The following is a 24,825-nucleotide window of genomic DNA, read 5'->3' on the forward strand; positions in this document are numbered from 1 at the left end:
GTCACAAATAGGTCGAGCAAAATCTAATGCGTAACAGTCTCTTATTACGCTGACTACCCACTGATCCTGAGTGATCTTGGCCCACTTCCCGTAAAATCACGCCAGACGACCGCCTATAAATGGAACTGCGGAGTGGACCTGGCCTTGCCTCATTGGGAGGATTTGGCCTCTGCAGCTCTGCTTCCTGAGGAAGCCCTGAATGGCCTTCGACCGCCTCGAAAGGACTACCCCCAGGACTGACCTCAAGAAGAGAACTGCTTTTGTGAAGCTAGGGCTCCTCACGCTCGACGCGACTTCCTGATATCACAAAAATGCAACTGAGGCTGAAAAGGCCGCTTGCCTTCTGGCAACTTATGCACCTTATTCTCTCCCAGATTGTTCATCAAGTGCTCTAGATCCTCTCCAAACAAAAGTTGTCACTTGAAAGTCAATGACCCTAACTGCAACTTAAGACGACACAGCTGCTGACCAGTTATGCAGCCACAATAACCACCTGGCTGACACAGCAGATCCCATAATAGGTGATGAAGTTCTCACCAAGACATATAAGGCATCTGCCACATATGCAACTGATGCCTCCAAGCACTCAGCTTTATCCACCTCGTCACCATATTTTGCCTGCCCATCCTGAAGCTGTTCTACCCAGTGCAGGCAAGCTCTTTGCATGAAGCTGGAACAGATAGCCGCCTGCAGACTCAGGGCCGACACCTCAAAGATCCTCTTGAGGTGAATCCAACTTCCAATCCTGAATATTCTTCAAAGCCGTGGAACCTGCGACAGGGATAGTCATCTTCTTTGTGACCGTCGAAACCGCAGCATCCACCTTTGGAAGGGAAAAGAGTTCCAACGTCTGTTTTAGCAAAGGATAGAGCTTAGCCATCACCCTTCCCACTCTCAAGCCAGAGTTGGGAGCTCCCCATTCCTGATCTACCATCTTTTTCACAGATTTATGATAGGGAAAGGCTCTTGGGGGACCTCGAAGGCCATCCAGGACTAGATCCGCTCCTTCCATGTCTGAGTCTTCCTGCAGGACTTTTAGTCCGTTCCTCTAACACCTGAGGAATCAAAGGGCCTAACTCCTCCTTCCAGAACAATCGGAGTACCTTAGGGTCATCCCCTTCCAAAATTAGAATATCCTTTGGATCACCCCCCTGAGACAAGCAGGCCACATCTGGATCAACACCCTGGTCCTGTGACAATGTCTCCTACGCACTGGGGTGGTGGGGGGTGGTCTCCTGCGACCCAACAGAGTCAGCTGCGTCCTCACCAGCAAGCACAGGATGCAGCAAACGCTGCCCCAAGGAAGGCCTTTTACCTCAGGACTGCTCAGGCCTAGACGTCCAGCCCAGACCCCAAAGAGGCCAAGACTGGCCTCCCAGTCTTGCCTGCTGAGCCAAATAAGCTTCAGTGGCAGGACAAAATCTGCAGAGAAAGCGTGAGGAGCCTTCGGGAGCTGCGTGGCTGAAGTAGTAGGGGATGCAGGTACGGGCAGATCTGAGTTAACGCCCTTATCTGCCCTCCCCCCGCCCCCCAAGCGCTCAGGTGGGCTGGAGAAAGCCGCTCTGCCAGAGCAGCCAAGATGGCCATCATTCCCGTGCCGAGGAAAGTTGGGGGCCTCATGCAGATCGCACTTTGGCACTCAGAAATAGCCATCGTGGGGGAGCCTGAACGCCACTTCCTTTGTTTTGCGGCCGCCAGGGGCTCCAATGGTCTCTCTTCCCCCCGATACACAGGCTGCACAAAGCCCTAAATGGCTCAGCCGCACCAGCACCGCTCCACACGAGTGGCAAGCAGAGCTGGGAACCAGCCTTTACTTGGCAGGAAACCCCCCCTGCCAAGCCCAGAGCACCACCGCAATCGGGAGAGACGGAAAAAGCCTGTCCCTCCGCTACTAGCAACGACTGGAGGGAGACAGCCACCCGTGTGAGACAGCCTTACTTTTTTTTTAGTACAACTTTAATCAAATTTGGCCAGCCTCTCCTCGCTGTGGAACACAGAGCTGTCCAGCTCAAGTTCAGCCAAATTCAAAAAATAAGGAGAGAAAGGCTGAAACCAGAAAAAAAAAAAAAAAAGAATAAGGCAAGCCAAGTAACAAAGTACCAGCCATCCTGAGCCCACAGCCACCTGAGCAGCCTCATGAAGGGACGGGATCTGGACCACCAGATTTAACCCCACGGACTAATGAAGCGAGCATACAAAAAGGTCCCAGACCTCCAGCTCGTTCACCTCAACCAAACAGGGAAGGATCCACCAGGACCCAAACACCCCTGGGAGGAAAAGCTCACAAAATAAATAAAAGAACTCGCCAGACTGCAGCACTGCAGGTTTATGTACCAGCCACCATCTGCTGGAGACAGAGAAATACTGAGGAAATGCAGGTGGCACCAGGGATTATGAAGCAGTGTCAGTGAAACTTTCTTTGTCTCCATCTGCTGGCAGGGATGCATAAACCCAGGAGTCTGGACTGATCAGAGTATGTACAGGGAAGAAAGGTGAGAGAGGAGGTAGGATGGAAGAAGGTGAAGAAGTTGGGAGGGGGAGAATGGAAGGAGATGGGAGAGGCGTGTGTAAGGTAAAGGGGTAGAAAGCGAGGAGGAGGAAGAAAGAAGGTGAAAAGGCAGAGGGAAGAATGGAGAGTGAGATGAGGGAGTTTCAGAGAGCAAGAATGGAGGAAGATGTTATGGGAAAGAACAAGGAAGGAACCCAACAAGGGAGAGAAAAAGGTACTGAGAGGGAACAATACAGATTAAAGTTGGGGAATTGTAGGGCTGGGACAGGTAGAACTAGAGGGGGAAAAGGAGGGATGAAATCTAGCTAGGATTTCACAGTGACAAGCAGAGAGAGAGAGAGAGAGAAAATGAGATGATAGGGAAAGCTCAGTCAGAGAGATGAAGAGAAAGAAGTCAAGAAAGGAAGAGAACGAAGAGGCAGAGACCCTGAAACAGAGTTAGTAGACTGACAACAGGAAAGCAGAAAAAAAGACCACAGTGATTAGAAAAATAAAACGTCTAGACAACAAATGTAGAGAAAAGCATTTCATTTTGAGTTTAGTGATTGTAATATGTCAACTTTCAGAATGTGCATCCGTGATAGCTTTGTAGTTTGTACAATATAGGAGGAAATATAGTTCTGTTTCTATTTCCCTGGTGTTGCACTACATGGAGCATCTGGTTTCTTGGGTTTTCCTTTTCAGTTTTCTATTTCTAATTTGTGGTCTCTTTTTCTGTATTTGTTGAAGATCTGTCTATGGTCTGTGTGTGAGATACAGGTCTCTCTAGCAATTGTGCTGTTTTTGATTTTCCAGTAAGAACTGTATGGGATTCTAGGGCCTGTGCTTTTTCATAGGTGGGGTTGTTGCAGTTCGAGTCCTGAGTGCCTTTTTCACAGGGTTTTATGCTGCACCACAGAGTGCCTTGTAGTGGAAGGAGTTTGTGGTGCTAATGCTAAAGCGACATTAACATTTGGATATTTACATTTTGTATGATGATTTGAAGGGGGAAGCGCCTAGTTCTGATTTGCACCCATTGTTGGGAGGAGGTTTCTGTGGACACAGGGCATGTTTACTGAACATGAGGTGCACAGTTTATATTGGGATTCTGTATTAACCCTTAAAAACCCCAGACTTCATTAGTGTTGTCTGACCGAATAGGAAGGAGGGGGAGACAGGAGAGCAGAGGGGCAGTGCGATGGCACCAGCAGTGCCTAAGGGTGTCAAAAACCTAAATCTGTCACTGGAAGGGGGAAAGGGTGGGGAGTGGGGATAGGCGATATCTCTGAAGAGGCTGCACGCGGTGGCGTGAGTAAAGCCAGTATTTTTTTCACTGGGATGGAGTGGTGGTGGGGGGGTGTCACCAATTTCAGCCTTTGCACAGGGTACCCGTTAGCATAGAGCTGGGGCCCTGCTTACTGCGGCAGAGATCCAGCTAGTTGAATGGAACCAAGGGACACCGTTCTTTGATCCGGGCTGCTGTCTAAGGTCTATGAACCCCTCCCCTGACATCCTGCAATCTCATCATCTATCACGTTGGTCATAAAACTAAACCAGGCATTTTCACACCTCCACTCTCAAAGCCAACAGAACAGAGAGCAAAGAACAGGTACAAAAAAAACAAAAAACCAAACATTACAAAAAAGGACAGAGAATTAACAACTCTATTTATGATACTTTCTTTCACTCTACTCCTTGCCCTGTCCTCGATGCAAGGGGTGAGGAATGATGATGGGAACCTGGGTTCTCAAAACAAACACACAGTTACAAGACTAGCCTATGATAAAGTGAAAAAAGGAGTTTCAGTCCTTTTACAATCAAAGTTATTTTCATACTGAATAAGAGGAGCGTAAATGCTTTTCCAAAAGATGCTGGTAAGCAGAGATTTGTTGTTGCAGTTCTTTTAAAGCCCTATGGGACGTTTCGGGCTCCAGCATATGGCGACCTCATGCTCTGGAATTACCCTAGGCAGCTTACCTCCCCGATGTTGTGTTGGTACTCTCTGCAGGAGTCGTTGAACCCCGGCATGAAGCTGGTCACGAAGATGCGGTAGCCAGAGGAGCTATTCTGTGGGTTAAAGCTCACGATCAAGTTCTTGTCTTGAACCACCCCCTCCAAGAGAGGCTCCCAGTGACTGCCTGTACAGGGCACAGAAGCACCAGGAGGGTTAGAAACCTTTTCACAAGACATCAGGACAGTTCTGCGCAAATGGATAGCTCTACTACAACCTCAATGGCTGCTCCTGGAAATACTTTTTGCATTCACTGTCACCTCCCCAAACACTGCATTACTCACACCAAAATGCCTGTTCTCCCCTTGCACATACAAAGAAAACACGAGGTCAATATTCAGCAACACAGAGAGCAATTTATCTGGCTAAAAGATAGCAGAAATATATTAGCATGGATTTTCAGCAGCGCTATCGCGAGGGTGCTCCACTGAATATAGCTGGCTAAAGTCCTAGCTATAATCAATTAAAGAGGACAATGATGCCCAGTCACTGGGGATAATTTCAAAATGTAATCTTATCTTGTTTGCGGTATATCTTTGAAATAGACTTATTTTATGCCACACACTATATAGTTTTTTCTTTATTTTAATTTTATTCAAAACTCTACTTCCATTAGAAAAGAAAATATTTTTGGGGGGTGGATTGAAAGTTTCATACGTTTATATAGGTGTCCCAGCACCTCTCTATGGATATAATCATTAACTTCCAACCACCTCCATAAATGTGATTTTGTGCAGTATCTTTAAATGCATTAAAGTCCGTGTGTCCCCCCAAAAAAAAAAAAAAGAGTGTATATGGCATACTTCATCTTCTGTAGCATTTTCAACAGTGTTAATATCCCCTGAAGAAGGGCTAGCAGTTTGAAACATGTACATGTCGGGATGTCTACAGTGTAGAATGTCTCATGAAAGACATTTTTTCAGGAGACGCTAACATTTTTTTTAGCGTTCAATAGTGATTAACAGAAGTCACTTAAGCCTGTTTGAATTGTAAGCTTTCAACCTACATTAGAAAATTGGCATTTGCGTTAAGACTATTTAAAAGTTTAACAACATTTAAAGATTTAAAAAAAAAAAACCAAAAAACCACTTTTTTGGGGGGACTTTAATGCATTTAAAGATACTGCACAAAATCACATTTATGGAGGTGGTTGGAAGTTAATGATTATATCCATAGAGTGGTGCTGGGACACCTATATAAACGTATGAAACTTTCAATCCATCCCCAAAAAATATTTTCTTTTCTAATGGAAGTAGAGTTTTGAATAAAATTAAAATAAAGAAAAAACTATACAGTGTGTGGCATAAAATAAGTATATTTCAAAGATCTACCACAAACAAGATAAGATTACATTTTGAAATTATCCCCAGTGATTGGACATCCTTGTCCCCTTTGATTTATTATATTTATAGATCACTGTAGTGTGGTTGAGTTAAAGTCCTAGCTGGCCAGATAAACATATCCGGCTAAATTTAGGACTACTCTCCGGCATGACTAGAGTTAGCTGGCTAGGTTAGCTGGCTAACTCTGAATATCAGATTTAGCTGGATAACTTATCCGACCCCAAAATGCCCCTAGAATAACTCCAACTTATTTGGTTAACTTTTATCTGGCTAACCTGATAGCTGGATAAGTCATAGACAGTCAGAAGCGAGAAATTTAACACGTCAGTAGGCTGATACGATAAAATGCGCTCAGCTAGTGCACCAGGTAACACTCGATTGGATGCATGCTTCGGATGCGCTAAAATAACACCCGATGCAATACAAGGATTAGCGTGTCCAAAAACGCATGTCCAATCGAGTGCAAATTCCATGTAGATGAGGCTATTAGCTGTTACCCTGTGATGCCAAAAATTGCTGCGAGGTCAAGGCGCTCATTTCAATGAGGCAAAATTTTAACATCTGCCCAGGAGCTGGCGTTAAAGCTTGCTGCCCTCAAGGGCTCACTGACCCTCCCCCCAAAAAAATCCTGCTTTCTGTCATTCCTCCTTTTAGTACTGTTGCGATACTAAGTAGAAGGAACTGCAGAAAGCAGAATCAAATCGTGCTCTAGTGCTCAACAAAAAAAAAAAAAAAGGTCCTGCTTTCTGTAGTTCCTCTTAAGGAAGAAATCACAGAAGGCAGCATCCCCAAGGTCTAGCCCGACTGGCCAAACGGTTCGGGTCGAACCTGGGTGTCCTGTACCTGAAATGGTACATCTGAGGTCCCTGAGGTAAAAAAGCCCTTGCCAGACTCCAAATCCACCCCCCCCCCCCCTCTTCCAGGCCAGGAACCTCTGTCGGCAGTAAGTAAAGGAGTGAATAAATGAATATCAAGTGTCGGGCACTTATAAAAGAAGTAAAGTTACAGGTTACAGAAAGTACAGTATGAAGGACATGTCTCAGATTTGGGTGCTGATCCATATTGTCCCTGGACAGATTTAATTTCTGGCCTGGAGGCAGGATGCCACATTATGCTGCTGTAGCCGCTGTTTCTCCTCTTTCTCCCAGGATTACAAAGAGTTTTTCCTGCTCATTCTTTTGTGGGAAGGCTTGGATTTTCTCCGTCAGCTTTGGGAAATGTGCATCTCTGGTCTCTTGGTATTTTGCAGAGCACAAGAGCAAATGCATTTCTGTTTCTCCAGTGTTGCCTTGCAAACAGAGTCTGGCCTCTTGGGGGTTTCCAGTTTAGACTTTTTAGCTGCATCTTTCTATTTTTAGTTTGTGATCACGTATTCTGAATTTAGGAGGGTCTGCCTGTTTGGTTTTTTTTGCATTTGTGACAGAGGCGAGGGTTACTACATTCAGAGAATAATACAATGCTTATCAAAATTTGTCACTTTTGAAGTATCGTTAAAACTCAATAAGGACTCCATACAAAAGTCTGACTGATTGATAACTTTCTAGACCTGGCTGCCCTGTTTCATATCATTTCAAAGCTGAAAACCAAAGCATTAAGGGGGTCATTTTCAAAGGAGTTACGCATGTAAATGTGACATACTATCGTAGCAATTTTCAAAAGCTATTTACTCGAGTAAAGTGCACTTACTTGAGTAAATCCTATGGACAATTCAATGGCATATATTGTAGCAATTTTGAAAAGCCCACTTACTTGAGTAAAGTGTATTTACTCGAGCATAAACCAGTTTTGCTCGAGTAAATGCTTTTTAAAATCTACCCCTAAGTGTGAAGGAACTCCTGGGCAGAGAAAGAGAGAATATGGTAGCAAAGACCACAGCATCCAGGTGGTCATCCCCTTTCCCTTCCCGTTGCAAAACCGCAGACCTACTGGATCATCAGTTTTACTAATGAAGGATCCTCGGTGTCTCTTTCATACATTCTTAACCTCAAATTGGCTTTTCTCCTTCACTGGGAAACAGTTCCTTTACCCCCTTAGTCTACTCCCCCCTTCTGCTTCAAACCATGACCTGTATTTAAACATTCTAACAGTTCAGACCAAAAATCATGACATTTTTTACTACATAAATAAAATTCTCCTTATACAAAGCACCAGAGAACAGGGTAGCCATCCCCACCTTGACGTCTGCAGGGCTCCGTCTGCTTCATTTGTTCGTCCTTGCAATCTAAAAAGAAAAAAAAAAGAAAAATCCCCAAAACATGAGTGGCTAGGGTTTGGCTCTAAAGATATGGTCCTCAAAGATGTAAACAGTGGAAACCCACAAAAAAACTTTGTGGAAAGGTTGGCGTGGCTCGATGAAAACCAAGCAGAGCTGCCTTTGGTAGAGTGTGTCAGACAGCTAAGGAGGTCTACCTTCTCAGGACACGTCTGCCACCCTCTCCCCCCCTGCCTACCTCAGCCACTCCTTCAGCCCTGCCGTTCTCTGCCTCCACTCCTCTGAACCCTTCCTCCTCCCCAAAGGCTCTCTGCCCTGTCATCTCAGCTTAAGCCCTTCCTCCAGTGATCATTTTCCTCTCCTAATCCACAATTCTATTCGGGTCTGTTCCCAAGGGGGGGGGGGGGGGGGCGTTTCTAGCTCAGCACGGGCCATGAGAAGCCGGCAGCTTTGCTCTACCCTGCTCTAATGAAGAGGATGATAATGAGCTCCCCGCCCCCACGGGACTGCAAGCTCTATGGCAGAATCCTACCGGCGCTTGGAACCTGGGTACAAGGCGGGCGCAAAGCGGGCACCAAAAAATGACACAAAGCAATCCGATCGTGCAAACCCTGCACGTAAATTCCCTCCCCTGACCTAACCCCACCCCTTTCTCTCGACGAGTCAACGTGCCTATGCTATGAACGCACGTGCATACATTTACCCACGGAGGGGGCCGGGGGCGGGCAATAATCAGACTATGCTTTTTCAGGGGTAAACACTTTTGATTACTGACCCCTAAAGGGTGGGGGTGATTTTTAAAACTGTCTGCATCAGGACAAAGTTTGCAGGTTTAGATTTTGTTATCCGAAGGCATGCGTGCACTCTATGAAATCTGCAGTGGGCACCGCACTTGGTTATAGTGTAAGTGGATTTGATTTGGCAAATAACATGCCTGGACTTGAAAGGTATGCAGGTCTCGCCCAAAACGTGCCACTTGGAACACCTCTCCTAAATGCGTCTAAACAGGCAGACGTTTATCCATATGGAAGAAAGAAGATTTTCAGATGGCAGATTTATCCCCACAAATCGCTATTTACCCCCATAAATGGCTTTGAACATCACTAATTAACTGGAAGAATGTCGCACATACTGAACTTTTCTGGTCTTCTTTCAGCCTAACTATATAAACACGAGAGTAACGTTATTCTCTTTAAAATTGCAAACTTGAATCTTTCTGCAGAGAAGACGTGCTCGGGCTTGGAGTGAAGGAACGAGAAGCTGTCGCTAATAGGATGGCCTCTTGCCAACCAAAGCATGGCGCCGAGGGTGCAACTCAGAGGTTCCGCCCCTCCAGCTCTCGGGCATGCGAGGGATCCTACAGCTGCCCAGGAACGCAGCCCAGGGAAGGAGGGGGTATAAGACTGAAGATGAAGGGGAGAGAAAGAGAAAATATTTATACTAAAATTTCCTATATCTTCATATACAGAATAACATTAAAATGATATTTTATCCCTGAGCTTTATTTTAACATTTATTTAATTGACTAATATATCTTAGATATTTTGGCAGCCAAGATGCTAAAACAGCCTCTCCCAGGCACTACGCACAATCATGCACCTTAGGGTGTGGCTTGGCGCAGGAAGACACAGTGCTAGGTGCTGGAAAGCATGATCTTTAGACATCCAGCACCGCGGCTGACCATTAAATGGCCAGGGTAGACTGGGAAGGAGGGAAGAGAGTGCTGGCTAACTGCAGAAAGTTGCATGCACTCTAGGGGAACATTTTTAGAACACATGCGTTGCTTGTAGGCCCACGGGTACTTGGTACCTGAGAGGCTGCAAGCAAATTCTCAAAGGGAGACTCAGGGTGGGAGCCTTAATGCGGGCATGGGTATATCTGGCTAAAGTCCTTGCATGTTACTTGCCAAACCCTATGCAGTTCAGGGAAATGGGTTGGATACTTTTATCAACAGAAGGCGAGGGCAATCGATGACTGCTTCCGAGTACCTGCAAAGTTACCTAAGTAATACAGTTTAAAAATTGTCCTCTTTTAGGATTCCCCCCCCCCCCCGGGATTTGCTGGGTAACATCAGGGGAGTCCTACACACAGATGGGCACCTAAATTTAGCTTTCTTATTACTGCAGCCAGGAATGGATTCGAGTTGATGTCTCACAAATGGGTTCTCCAATGGCTTTCCTGCTGGTCTCAGCTTCCCAGGTTGATCCTCATTTACAGCTATTGTTAGTAGGCAAGAGGAGGTTCCGAACCTGGCACTATGAAGAGCTTATGCTTCTGGTTATGGTCGCCGTTGGTACCCAGCTTGGGCAGGTGGTGAACAGTGACGCCATAGGTTTTCCCAGGGTCCACCATGAAGCGGTTGAAAGTGAATTGCCACTGAGAGAGAAGAACAAAAAAAACAAAAACCTGCAGCATTACCACCCAAGGAATTTAATGATTCTCCTTAACTCTAGTTAAGTTACTGTGGAAGATGTTAATGCTCCTCTACTTAATTCCAGTTAGCCCATAGTACCAGTTGAAAGGCTGCCGTATTCTCAATTAACTCTACTTTTTGCCAGCAATCATATGGAAAGCCAAACTAAGACATTACTTCACTGCACCGAATGGATCCACACTTCTTTTCTGTGCTTAAACCAAATTAATCCTGCCAAAGAGAGGACTAAATGGAGAGTTAAATGGAGCCAGTGTGAAAACACCAACCATATAGACAAATGCTTACCAGACAGCAGACCACATTCCATCAAGAAAAGACCGTCTGCCGTCTCACACCAGTGAACAAGATGGAGTTCACCAGTGGCTCGATCTTCCACTCTGGCACAAACTAAGCACCAAGTAAGGGGTGCCAGGCCAAAAATGTGTGGTTCTCATTTCGTTTAGCAATAGTAACTTGTGATCTTTCTAATGTTTGGGTACTTGCCAGGATTGGCCACTTGTGACTTGGATTGGCCACTGTTGGAAACAGGATACTGGGCTTCATGGGCCCTTGGTCTGAGCCAGTATGGCATTTCTTATGTTCTTATGTTGATTTTTGTTTTTAAGTGCGTGCTATTCGCAGGAGCACGTAAGATGGCAGAAAACAACATTTTTTCTTTTTATTTCTGTCGGGTTTTTTTTCAAAAACCCCACACTGCGCATCTCCATTTCTAAGAAAGCAGCTCCAAGAGTGTCCCTCAGTCAGCGTCTCTCTCTGCCAGACCACAGTGAGTTGTAATGACATGGAATGAGAGGCACGAGGACACAAACAAAATGATACAACTTTCTATTCTAGCCATGGGGTTTCTGCATCAGCAACTTCACATCTCAGCCTAAAAGGAACAGACCAGGTGCAGCTTCGATGACAGGGAGGGGTGGGGGGGCATTGGGTGGTGGTGGCAAGGAACAGCAAAAAAATTCACACACTAACCCGGTTTCCATCTGGACGCAGCTGCTGGGGCGGATTGGTTTCAAAATGGAACTGGACGCAGATATGCTGGTTGCTGCTCACTTGCATCACGTTCAGCTCAGCCCCCTGCAGGAACAACACACTGGCTGCAAAGAGGGATGGGAAGAGGGTGGAACATGAAAAGAGGAGGGATGGAAAAAAGGAAGAACATTTTGGAGGGGGAGGGAGAGAAAATAAGTAGGCAAAAGTAAAATAATGGACTAAGATTATAGGAGGCAATGTTTAGGGAAAAATATCTATTGATTGAGCAGAGGGGTACAAAACCTAGTCCAACAATTCTTCTCAAATCACAGCTCTCAAACACTAAAAACCTGCTCAGTGTGCAAAATACTGTAACTTCACAAGTTTGCCGCCAGTAGTTTGTGTTTGAAAATCCACCCAGACGTATGAGAGTAAAAAAAAATACTCGCATAGACTTGCAGCTGCTGTTTCTGTGTGAAGACTTATGGGAGAACAAATCCTGTGCGCACACTGGCAAAGCCAATAATGGTGCATGGTTTTCTCCCCTGACTGCAAGCCCAGGGATGCCTATGCACATTGTAACATAAGGCCATGCGTTTCACTTGCTAAGCAGGACGTGGGGGTGGAGGATAAATTCTAGGAGGGTGCAGAGGAATAATCTCCACTTTGTTTTTATTTCGTTTCATTTCTTATATATTTTTGTGTATGTAGTTCTGTTTTCTTTTTTTTTTTTTTTTAATTTTGGAAATAGTGCTATTTGTAAGCAGTGCACACTATTTAGAAATGCAGCACACTGCCTGCAAACAGCACGTACTATCTCCAAAACGACAAAAACAAAAAAAGTAAAAAAAAAAAAAAAGAAAAATCCAAACACCCTGGCAAACATCACAACCCTGTGCTCTCCCTATCCCAGCCCAACCCCCCTGAATGGGGCTGAAGTTCCCTAAAAAAAGGTTATATTTACTTAAAAACTCCATTTAAACATTAATCAGTTGTTTACTCTTTCAAAAAGTACAAAAACCAGGGGACACACAATGAAGTTACTTGTAATACATTTAAAACTAGTAAGAGAAAATATTTTTTTACTCAATGCATAATTAAGCTCTGGAATTCGTTGCCAGAGGATGTGGTGAAAGCTATTAGTGTAGGTGCGTTCAAAAAAGGTTTGGACAAGTTCCTGGAGGAAAAGTCCATTGACCATTATTAAGGTGGACTTGGGGAAATCCACTGCTTATTCTTGGGATCCTGCCAGGTTCTTGTGAACTGGTTTGGCCACTGTTGGAAACAGAAAACTGGGCTTGATGGAGTTTTGATACATCTCCCTGTATAACTTCCAACTGCCTTCAGAAAGGTCAACAGTTTTCTATGGAAGAGGGGTAGGATGGAGAGGTAAATAACTGGTAGCTTATTCCCAAGGATATACTAGTATTTAAAATTACTGATAGGTCATCCTAGTTAGCCACTCCAACAATCCGAAAATGTAAGCAAGGAAGGGCGCTGAACCATAACTGAACCCCATTTACACATCACACCAACACATGTAACAGAAAGTCAACACTGGATTAAGGCAAGGAGATTTAAAAAAAAAATCCAAAACAAATAGTGTGGCCGTAATGAAAGCTGCACACCTTTTATTAAAAAAAAATAATAAAAAAATAAAAATTAAATGCAGTTTGGAGAAGAAAGCAAGCCGAACTTTGCTGCATTAATAAACAGGATGTGGGAACAAATCACTTAAGTGTTAAAGTGATAAGGCTGTCACCCTCCCACTTTGCTTTCTTGTGTAACCTTCTGGCTAGCTGGTTCACCACTTCCCACTGACTTCACATACCGAGTATGCGACTTAAGTAGAGGGGAAGCTCTGAACAGCCGGCGCAGGAAGCTGAGGGAGAAAGTGGCAGCCACAGGTCAAGGAACATGAGAACCGCACTCTGCGTAATCGCGTACATAAAAATAAAAAGGTGGTCTGGTGTACAGCCAGCCAGATCCAAGTAGAAAACTGGAAACAGGCACAATGAACAGCGGCAAAAACACTATCCTCTGGGGCTGGCCTGCTGCGCATACGGAGGACCAGCGTTTGAGTCTGGAATTAGGATTTTCATTCTCCAGACCTGTCAGGGCTAGGGAGGGGAGGTTGTGGAGGCAACGTTCACATCCACTGGGGGGGGGGGGGGCGGGGGAGGGGGTCCCAGACATTACTCGATGGTGACACCTACTGGCCATACTTAGGGTATATTCATACTGAGCCCCAGAGGGAGCTGTGGTCTGTGGCCTCTGGCCAAGGACCCTTACTGCAGTGGCCAAGCTATGAGGGAGGTTATGAAAACCCTGGGTAGTTATGAAGACTCGTGGCACTCTAGCCCAGCAGAAGCTAGATCGGATTGTGCTGGTAGCCCAAAAAGGGAGGGCATTGCCAGGCCAAAAATACAAAAGAATCCCAACCTGACCTGAAAGAGACATGCCACAAAAAACATTAAATGACACTACCTGGTATTTTCTGCCTCATGGGCGCTGCTGAAAATGAACATTTTTGCTACAGTCGTTTTATTCAAATAAATCCTTATTATTCTCCTGTGTGTCGTTGTCGTGTTTAATTCGTGTTTCTTATATTAAATTTAGTCCCATGGAGCACCTTTGATTGTGAAGGAAAAAGGAATTTGGTGCCACTGTTACACACGTAACATGTGTAAAGCTGCTATTAACCTTTGCTTATATGCTGCTAATCTAAGGTACTGTAAACCACTTTAGGTGAATCGTATATTCAAGAGAGCATGCAATATATATCCAAATAATTAAAATAAGCAAAAGCCCCAGACATAAATAATCCACACTGTAAAATTCCTAATATGCTCAAAGGTATACCAATTAATATTGGAAGACAATTGTTTCCTTTCATCAAGGAAAGGAGGCTTATGTTTCACGCCCCCCCCTCCCTACGCTAACTCCCAGATAATATTGTCACTGATCTTATTGAGATTATTAGCATTTGACTCCGTGCAGGTTATAAGGGACATAAGAAGTCACCATTTCCCTTAAAGCATTTGGCCCACAAAATATCCCTGCTCGCTGGGATATTTATGGCATCTCCCATCCGGACACAGCACTGTTTAGTGCAGGTAGCAGATCCTCACGGCACATCCAACAGAATAAACTCAGTCTCAAGGGTGTTGCTGGCGAAGCAGGAGCTCCAGAGAGAGGGACTTAGCATTGGCTTAACATCTGGGATCTGTCCAACATGTTTAACTAAACTATTTCTTTCTGCTGCGAAATTTGCCTAATTTGAGCCTTTGGAGCTGGTTTCTTTCTGCTTGGGAAGTAAGGGCCCCTGACGTAAGGTCGCGATAAAACTGTGTGTTGAAATCTGCGCAGTTTTTTTTTTAACCCGTGTGGTATAAAAAAAAATAATAATAATAATAATTTTACTCCCGATATGGCAGGGTTTTCCAAACGTCCTGGGGACCCCACAGCCAGTTGGATTTTCAGTATATCGACAATGAATATTCATGACTTAAATTTGCATATACCGAGTCTCCATGAATTGCAAATTTATCTCATGCATATTTATTGTGGATATCCTGAAAACCTGACAGGTTATGGGGCCTCCAGGACAGGTTTGGCAAGCCCTGTGATATGGTAAGCAAATGGCATACTAATACATCAGGAGTTAAAAAGTATGCGAACCTGAGCTAAAATATACACCTTTCCATAGGCTGAATACATATGTACTCTGACGGGGAAAAGGAGTCTCTCAGAATCATGATTTGTGTGTGCAAAACACAAGCACTTTTGTGCACACAAGTCTCTTATGTACAGAAAAAACACGTTTTGTGTAGGTAGGCCTGTTTTCTACTCCTTAGGACCACAAGTACTAAGCATGTAATGGAGGCATTTCTCAGGAGTCTGAAAGGATGACTGGGTCCACTTAAAATCCATACCTACTGGTCAATCAGAGGGCACTGGACTAGAGCTCCTGCTCCAGCTGAGGCCCACGCTTACTGACCGGAGCACTGCTGTGATGCTAAGGTAATGGAAGAACTGGCCAGAGGGATACATTAGAGGAAATATCCTACTAAGTCTTGAATGAAAGGTTCCTGGTACCTCATCTATAGCTATCCTGAATTACCATGATGCCGAGTCGTGTTGGAGCAAGTTCTGTAGCTTAGAACTCTGTGGCGGCTGGCTAGTCCCCAATTCCAGCCCCGCTTAACCAAAATTTCATAAAGAATTGGCTTTACCATCAGTTGCCACCTTCCACTCAATCTGCAGCACAGGGACCAGGTGGCCTCCTTCATCCTGGGTAAAGGCGATACTGACGTCCATAGAACTAGGAGCCGAGGGTGTTAAGTGAAAAGGCCGGAGCCAGCTCTCGTCCATACAGCTACCTGTCAACATCAGCAAGAAAAGCTGGCTTTATAAAAACACTTCCGGCGCACAAATAAATGAATTCAAAACTTTATCAACTGCATCCCCCAACCCCAAAACGACACACCCGAAGTGGTGTCCCCATGACTACCAGACTCGGATATGGCACATCACCTGCATCAGTAGGGAACCATGCACTACAGTGAAGGTTGCCGATTACCACCTTATCTTGCACCTCTGTTTGAGGCAAGAAGTTACATTTACATTGTGCTTTCAGCTTCAACGTGTAGCCTCAGAGTGGGATACTTTCCATTCCTAGATGACACATGATACGAGGATCCTACATTAGCAGGCACAACACAGACAAGGAAGTGCAGCTTTGACAGCACAGACACAAGCCCCCTTTGAATACAAAGATTCACCTTAACAACAGTTCCTTGAGAATTTGCTGGTACATTATCTGGAAAGCTTACGCCCTCCCCTACAGGGCTGCTCTACCTTGTGCACAGCACTAGATCTGTGGTTATGTGACATCAGGCCAAGCACACCCTTTGACCAAATAACTGAGCACAGAAGGCCTCGTGCGGACCAAGGCAACTCAGGGTGTGGCAGAATGGTAAGGGGAGGCAAGTCAAGTCATGCGGCTGGTACAAGTGAAGATCCATATCCAGGCAGACGGCCCTTGAAAGAGCCACTGCACAGCCACTGGCAGGCAAAGTTGTACGTCAACACAGACGAGTGGTCTAAGTGATTCATTTTCATAATGAATCTCACACACACACACACACAGACACAGATTTATATTCCGCTTTTTTTGGTATTTCAAAGCGGATTATGTTCAGGTACCTGTAGGTATTTCCCTATCCCCAGAGGGCTCACAATCTGAGTTTGTACCTGAGGCATTGAAGGGTAAAGTGTCTTGCCCAAGGTCACAAGGATTTAAATCCTGGTTTCCCTGGTTCATAGCCCTAACCACTCCTCCACTACAAATAATGAATACGACCCCCAAGGATGTGTCTCGTAAACAAAGAGGAAACCATAATGAACAATAAAACACAAGACAAACCAAAACACTTACTGTTTCTCACATGACAAGTCAAACCCTATAAAAAGAAGAGAAAAGATGTTTAATATATGAGAATAAAACAACTTGTTTCTCCATCTGTATTACTATAACCCTGGATGAGACCATCCAAAGATAAGTATTATTCCTTTCAGCCCATGTCCAGCCAGGTCAATTGCAAGAGCTTACCAAAGCACTAGTTATGGATATTTTTATTTACTTATATCTATATTTCAACCCCATGGATGCCAAACCACACACAGGATTGACAACTCATTCAAAACTCCCTTTTCCCCTAAAATGACCACTTGCATTGGAAAGCAGCTGCGTGGGGTGGCCCTGGGCCTGGCTCCTCTCCAGCCCAGCAGCAGTCGTTCATGGAGGGCGGACGCCGCAGGATGGTGCACTCAAAGTTCCCCATGGCAGCCCTGCCAACCTCCTCTGCCGCCAGTTTCCTTTATAAATAGGATGCATCCGGGGGAGAGAAGCGAGGTGCCACCAGGGCCTATGAACAGGTTCCTGAACCTCGTGAGCGAGCGAGGTCGCTGTTGCTGAACTGGAGAGGAACCTGGGATGGTAGGGTTGGAGGGAGAATGAAAGGGGAGAAGGAATGCGGGGAGAGCCAGGGAAACAGGCAGTCAACACATTATCAGCAATTATATTGTCAGATGAAAAGAAAAAACAAAGGTTCTGTTTGCTTCCAGCCTCCCTTACTTAAATATTATCTGGTTGGCAACCCTAACCATCTGTCACTGTTTTTGCAACCTGTATGGCCACAGCGAAGATCTTCTTGTGGACAGTAGCCCCTCCTGCTTCGGCCACTGCTGCAGTCACCACAGAGGCAGCAGAAAAAGAAGAAGGACAAACACTAATATGGACTCAGCGCCAGCACGAGGGTCAGACCTTGGGAGGAAGCCCCAGCAACGGAGGACTGGTGTGATCTTCATTACCAGGGAGGCATACACCCAAGAACAACATGAAAATACAGATAAGGACAGGAAGAGGAAGCACAGAAAAGAGATTACGAGCAAGGAAGGACCATGGGTTGTCAGGCAGGAAAGAAAGACACAGCGGACAGAAAGTTATTATAAATCAGAAAAAAAACAAAAAACAAAAAAACAGAGGAAAGGAGGATTGGAGAACAGCAAGGAGAGAAGACAGGATCTGAGCAGTGATAAAGGGGAGGAGAAGTGAGGAATAGTAAAAGAAAAAAAAAGATCAGAAAGATCTAAAAGGCGAGGAGAACTGCATATTGAAATGCTTATTAGGTCTGGACGGTGACAAACCTTTCCTGTGATTTCAATAGTATGGAGTCAGATCATTTATTATTTTGTTTGGAATGCAGGAGAGAGAAGGGGGGTGAGATCCAACAGGAAGACGCCCCGTTTCTGCTCCTTCCTCGCCACCTTTCACGTTCCTGTACTGTGGGAACAGCAGGTGGTTCCAAGTGCCATGCTGCACTGTTTGAAACCAAAGAAAATGTTTTGTATTTAAACTTTTTTTTTACAAACGACTGTCCTGGCTTTATAGTCACAAGTTTTGTGACCCATAATTCTTTTCAACTGCAGCAAATATACATGTAATGTACTCTATTGTATGATACTGCTCCAATTCAAGGGAGGTTCTGGGCAATGAGGCCATGTGCGAGAAAGTTGAGTCATACACTTTCCTACAGAGCAAAGGCCCCATTACCCGGCACACGTGGGGAATAGTCAGTTTTTCACTTAAGTACTTTTCATGAAAGAAAAACTTGTCCACAGTTTTTTGTTTTTACATCTTTGTATAGTATTTATCGAAATCCAACAATAAAAGGTATAAAATACCCAGATCACGCAATGGTCACCCCCACCTCCACATGATTTATCTCCACTTCCCTTCCCCCTCCCAACCCTTGGTATTCTTTCAGTATCAACAATGAGAGAATATCAGATGTTGATGGTGTTAAAAAGCTCCGATCCTTGACAACTCTTTGATGCAACTTGTGGGTGTCTGCCTGCAAAACAGTTGCCTTTTTTTTTTTTTTTTTTAATTTCAGGAAACTGGTGTAAACCACAGAAGGTTTCATCATCTCCCGAGCAGAATAATAAGGCTGCTCCCCAGCAAGTTTCAGTATCAACATTTCAAGGCTTTGTGAGGCCGTTTCTTCATTGCAATCATCTTCTTCAGAAGAAATAGATCCTTCGAGATGCACAGCCTTTTGTATAATTTCAACATCAGTAAGGTCCAGTGTAACACACAAGGTTTCAGATGAATGTTAAATAAGTCTTCAATCTCAATCTAAATTTTAGTGACAGGGTTTGTGGGGGGGGTGGGGGGCGGGTGCCTGCATTTTGAAGGACATAAAAAATTATTTTAGCGAGACTTTATTTTAATTTTTTCTCACACACTGAAATCTTCAAATACTTCTCCTTTGGATCCCTCGGCAAAAACCACCGCTGTGCACAATCTTCTCCAACTTTTCCGTAAAGTTGTACTACTTAGGCAGCCCGGCCGCACGCTGCATCAAAAACTGCTTTCTTGATGATGTTGCTGCAACTGAAATTCTGGAAAAGTGCTGTCATAGCCTAAAATCCCATCTGTAGATGGACTTCATGTTTTCTATCATTCCCTGGCTGTATGAGCGAGGTTGCACTTACAGGAAGAGGGCAAAGAAATGTTTCCAGATAACTCAAAGGGAAAAAAACGTGAAACCCACATCATCAAAAAATCACACAGCCTACACATCGATGACAGGCCCCGACTTGGGTGAAGCAATCTGAAAAGAAGGAGTCTTCATTTAAGATTTAAACATGATTTCTGTTTCACTTTTGTGGGTTTTAATATCGTCTGTGACTTATGGCTGTGAAAGTGAAATCACGTTCTTACTTTGGATAACAGTTACGTTCACCTTCCTGAATCAGAGCTAGTGTTTGGTTTTATGAAAAATATTTCCATTTTCATATAAATCTTAGAGACATACAATTTAGCTCCTCCAGTCCTAAAAAAAATACTCATACAGGCTAAGATTTAAAAAGTGTTTTGAAAACGCTTTTGATTGGCATCAAATGGAAGGTCTGTAAGTCTACCTAACGTCTACCCACACGAGTCATCCTAAGCCATCCAAGCTCATACATTGAAACCTAAATTGGTTTCAAGTTGTCAAAACTAACTTTTTCAGTGTTCATCTAATAAAGTTAATTTTTCCAACCTGTGTTAACACATAAAATCAACATCCATTTTTTTAAATTCCGGTTTCTGTGTTTCTTCTGATGCGCTTTCACTGCAGGTACAAAGACATGGCAAATCCAGTACAAAAATATTTCCTGGTCCATTCATGCAATAAGTTATGCCTTGCATTCAATAGGCAAACGAACCGCGCCGTTGAATGCTCTTGGCTGCCTGGATTTTCCAACCACTCACAGTCTGACTATGCGTGCCAACTGTATTTGCATATGTACGTCACTCAATGCTTTCCTTCCCTTATCTTTAAATTCTGATTAGTAGCAGTTCCCGCAATCTTCCTTCACCCAGCTCGTTATAGTGCTGTAAAAGCACATAAAAGGTCAAATGAAGATTTAGGCACTTATCCAGCTAAATTCTAACCTGATAATAAGTTAGCTGGACAAGTTTATCTGGTTAACTTGCTGAGCCGCTCAGCAGCTAAATATGGACCTCCATGTGAGCATGAATTCCCCGCCATATAGAAGTTCCCACCCCAGTGCAATGCCACATTTCTGGATGCTGGTTAGTTGAGTGCCAGGTAACGAAGCTAGCACTGCAGGTAGTTTTGTCTAGTTGCAGAAATTACTACTTATTGGTTTTTGTGAGGTCACAATTTTCATAGGGCACAGGGAAGCGAGCCCCAGGATATGTCAAGCAAAATGCTAGCCTGCTATCTCCTCTTTTGTCTGTGAAAACATCTGAATAAAGAACTCTGCATAGGTTAAGCTTTTTGAAATGTGATTAAACAATCTACAAAAGAGGTAACATATGGTAATGCAGTAAATGACAGCAGATAACGGGCAAAACGGACCATCCAATCTACCCGATTGAGATTCATCCACTTAGATGCAAATATAAAATTGCCATATGCAACCCAACACCAGTTCCCCTCTGCCATGTCGTCTTATCTGACCCCTCAACCCTTTTCCCACCACCACTCTGATCCAAGTGTAACATACCTCTAGGAACTAGGGCAGAGAAATGTTGAATCATCATTGTGACATGAAAAGACTGACAATAGAGTGCTGTCTCTTTAAGAGCTGGGGGGGGGAAAGGAGATTCAAAATTGGATTGTCTGAGCATGTGCAAACAGATCACTGCTCAGCTTGAACAGAGTTCCTGCCCTGCTCTGAATTAATAAATATTATCTGTACTGATTAAGGTGAGCAGCCCTCTATAATTGTATTCATGTGTAATGTATTTATGTTAGTTAGCATTGTTTTGAGATGTATTGAAGTTGTTTTTACTTTATCTAAAGAGATTTATAAAAATTGGATTGTCTGAGCATGTGCAAACAGATCACTGCTCAGCTTGAACAGAGTTCCTGCCCTGCTCTGAATTAATAAATATTATCTGTACTGATTAAGGTTCTCTTTTCTGGAACCCTGCTGTGGACGACTTGGGAGTAATTGAACTGTGCCCTGTCAGGATTTGAAGCTCTTCTTTCGGATAGAGGCTGCTGTATTGTGGATTTGGCAGTTGAAGCAAAGAGCAGTACTGACGCCCTCTTCAGCTCTAAATTCAAATGGACACACAGTAGGATACAATCTGGGACTTTGCTTGTTCAGAGACTGCTTAAGGTCGGGTGCTATATCACATGCTGATTCTGGTTGAAATACTTAACATGAGTTATGACAAAGTTGAGTTTTCTCTTGTACTATATACATGTGTTTATATGACAAATGCAGATGCTTAGGAAGTGAACAGATTTATTTCAGTCATTCATTCCAGTAAAGATAAAACTGTTACTCACTAAAGAGCGTGTGGATTCATTTCTGATACTGGGTTGGGAATCAAAGTGCAGGTTTCAGACACAAGGAGTCATAAAGAAAATTGAACTTCAAGGGTTACAACAAATTCTGGCGCATCAACGTGGGGCAGTGTTTTTTTTTTTCTTCTCTCTGTCTGACCTGCTACTGAGCGACCCAGCATCATTAGTGAAGTGAGCACAGTATTCTCTTTGTTTCTTTCTCATACAAAATGGAGTATTGCAAGTACTATGATTGTATTCCTGATAGATCTGTTATTCTGAGTTCTGTAAATCCTGAAATATCTTTAGCAAGTGTAGAAGATGCATTAAGCCCAGCGGGTGTAGTTACAAAATTGAAACGTTTAAGAGCTGAGTCATCTGATCAAGTTTTGTGTGAGTTTGAAGAACCGCTTTCTATAATTATTTTAGAAAGAATGAGCTTAAAAGGGGAACTGGACAGTCAGTGGATAATTTTACCTGTCTTAGATGAGACAGTATCAGAACAGAATGTTGAGTCGATGTCCCCTGAAGCATGCACTGACCCACTAGTGAGTGACATACTTTTAGATATGACAGATCGACTTCAAGAAGAATTAGCATATATAGCTGACAGTCATAAAATCAATATTCAAGATCTGAGGAAAAGAACATCTGCTCTCATGATTGAGAGTTTGGGGTCACAAGAAAAAGAAACACGAGATATGGATCAATCACCCCAGAGTATATTGCAGACTCCAGTTAAAAGCCAAAAAAACGTTCCCAAGTGGCGGGATGCTATGCTGACCCAACATTCTGTGGCATCAATTCTTCTCAATATTCCATTCCACCAATTTCTATTCCTGCGGATGTTTCAAAGGTTATAGTGGAGCATGTGATCAAAACTCCTAAGGAAAAGGGTGCAGAGTTGAATCATACGTACTACAAAATTAAAGTTTTCTCTGGAAATGTCCCTAAACCTAGTAATGAAGGAGACTATGAAACTTGGCATATTCAAATTAAGCAATTACTGCAGGATCCAGATCTCACCGCAGGTGCAAAAAAAAGGAAATTAATTGAAAGTCTCCTTCCTCCAGCTTTAAATATTGTCTCTTACATAGATAAAAGCGCCACAGCAGAGCAGTGTTTAGAGGAACTGGAGAAGGCATATGGCAGTGTAACTAATGGAGAGGAATTATTTTTTCAATTTATTGAAACTTTCCAGAATGGCAAAGAAAAATCTTCAGACTATTTGAGAAGGCTTCAGGTCCTGTTACAGAAAGTCGTGGAGCGGGGAATTTTCTTTGGGCTCGCCCCAGACAGGCAGTTACTACAACAGTTTGTACGTGGGTGCTGGGAGGAGACCCTGATTACCCGACTGCAATTGAGGGACTTATTAGAGAGCCAGTCGAAGAAACTGCCACAGTACTCGGAGCTGCTATTTAAAATTAGAACGATTGAGGAAGAAAGAAACATGAAAGAATCTAGGAGGATACGTCAATTGGGAGTTACCCAGATTAAACCTGTAAGCAGGACTTACCTAGCAAATGACATAAGCATTGCTCAACATATGACACCAGAGGCAAGTGAGTTTAAGGTGGGATCTGAGTTGGGAACATTTTCAGGAGAAGATAATGTTTTGCTCGCCCCATTGATCACTCATTGTAGAGCTGCCAATTCAGAAATAGTAAATAGCCCTGCTGCAAACAGCATGATGCGAAGAAACTCTTGGGTAGAGAAGATGCCTCAAAAAGGGAGGCATCATCCCAAGATACTTTCATTTTGCTATAACTGTGGAGAGAATGGACACATGATGGGAGAATGCATCAATCCTGTAAATGCTGCTCTAGTCCAACAGAAATTGCGGGAAAAATTTGAAAAAAAAAAAATACCCAGCATTAGGCAGGTTTCAAATACTCCTTTAAACTAAAAAGGTGCTTTTGCGAGGGGCAGACAAAGGCACCAAATGCAATTCAGATAAGTCCCAAAAGAAAAATATCCAGTGATCATATCCCACCATGTCCTCTACCAGATGATGTTTTGAAACGCCTCGTGGGAAAGGTTTGTTCTGCAACCGCTTATTTGGATGGTGTGCAGTGCCCTTGCTTAGTGGACACTGGCTCTCAAGTGACGTGCATAACACAAACCTTCTATGAAGACTATTTATCACATCGGAAGCTATACCCGCTAGAAGACTTACTTTGTGTTACGGGTGCAGGAGGTCAACCTGTTCCTTATCTGGGGTATATTGAAGTTGAAGTACAGTTTCCCAAGGAGGCCTGTGGAAGTGGGAACAAATATTCTGTCCTTGCTCTAGTCTGTCCCGATCAAAAGAACAAACCCCTGCCTTTAATAGTGGGAACGAATATTCTCAGACATCTAATACATGACTGTAAAGAACTGGCTGGCCCAAATTACCTTAAGGAGTTAGCCATGGACAAAAATTGGGTAACTACATATCAGACCTATGTTTCTCATCAAAGTTCCAATCAAAGAGTTACTAGGCCAATGATGGCTAGATTGACCAGCACCAGACCAATAGTGTTCGAAAGGGATGAAGCGAAGGAAGTGGAATGCATTCTGAGAATGCCCAGACATGGTCAGAGTTTGTCCATATTGCTTGAGGCTTCAGAAAATTATCCTCTACCCGGAGGCTTACTAGTACAACCTCAACTCATCCGAACTGGCAGTAAGTCGCACACAAAGGCTAGGGTGCTAATGAAGAATATATCAGATTGTAGCATCAGTTTGCCTCCTAGAAGGACACTGGGTGTAGGTGAGCCAGTCGATATAGTGAGGACCATGAACGTTACAGGCTCGACCTATAAGGATGGTGCTAAACTAGAATCTATTGGAGAGGGTAACATGGAGTCTGAGAAGGTGTCGCTAGACTTCGGAGATTCTCCAATATCTGAAGAGTTTAAACAGCATATAGAAAAGAGAATTAATCAAGAGGCAAAAGGAGCATTTTCCTGTCATGACCTTGATATTGGATGTATTCCAGGAATAATGCATA

General features: G+C 43.8%; 1 protein-coding gene across 1 annotated transcript in view; it reads right to left on the reverse strand.

The window, feature by feature from the left end:
• The window catches only part of IL17RA (interleukin 17 receptor A), a 69,354-nt gene that overhangs the window by 18,009 nt on the left and 26,520 nt on the right, over positions 1 to 24,825 (reverse strand). The window contains exons 2-7 of the mRNA XM_029599866.1: positions 16,898 to 16,922; positions 15,693 to 15,839; positions 11,458 to 11,582; positions 10,304 to 10,430; positions 8,016 to 8,063; positions 4,466 to 4,626 (exon numbers count right to left, since the gene is read on the reverse strand). Of these exons, the coding sequence (XP_029455726.1) occupies positions 4,466 to 4,626; positions 8,016 to 8,063; positions 10,304 to 10,430; positions 11,458 to 11,582; positions 15,693 to 15,839; positions 16,898 to 16,922 (633 nt within the window). The remainder of the gene's footprint in view (positions 1 to 4,465; positions 4,627 to 8,015; positions 8,064 to 10,303; positions 10,431 to 11,457; positions 11,583 to 15,692; positions 15,840 to 16,897; positions 16,923 to 24,825) is intronic.

This window comes from Rhinatrema bivittatum, chromosome 4 (assembly GCF_901001135.1).
Source record: "Rhinatrema bivittatum chromosome 4, aRhiBiv1.1, whole genome shotgun sequence".
Taxonomy (NCBI): Eukaryota; Metazoa; Chordata; class Amphibia; order Gymnophiona; family Rhinatrematidae; genus Rhinatrema; species Rhinatrema bivittatum.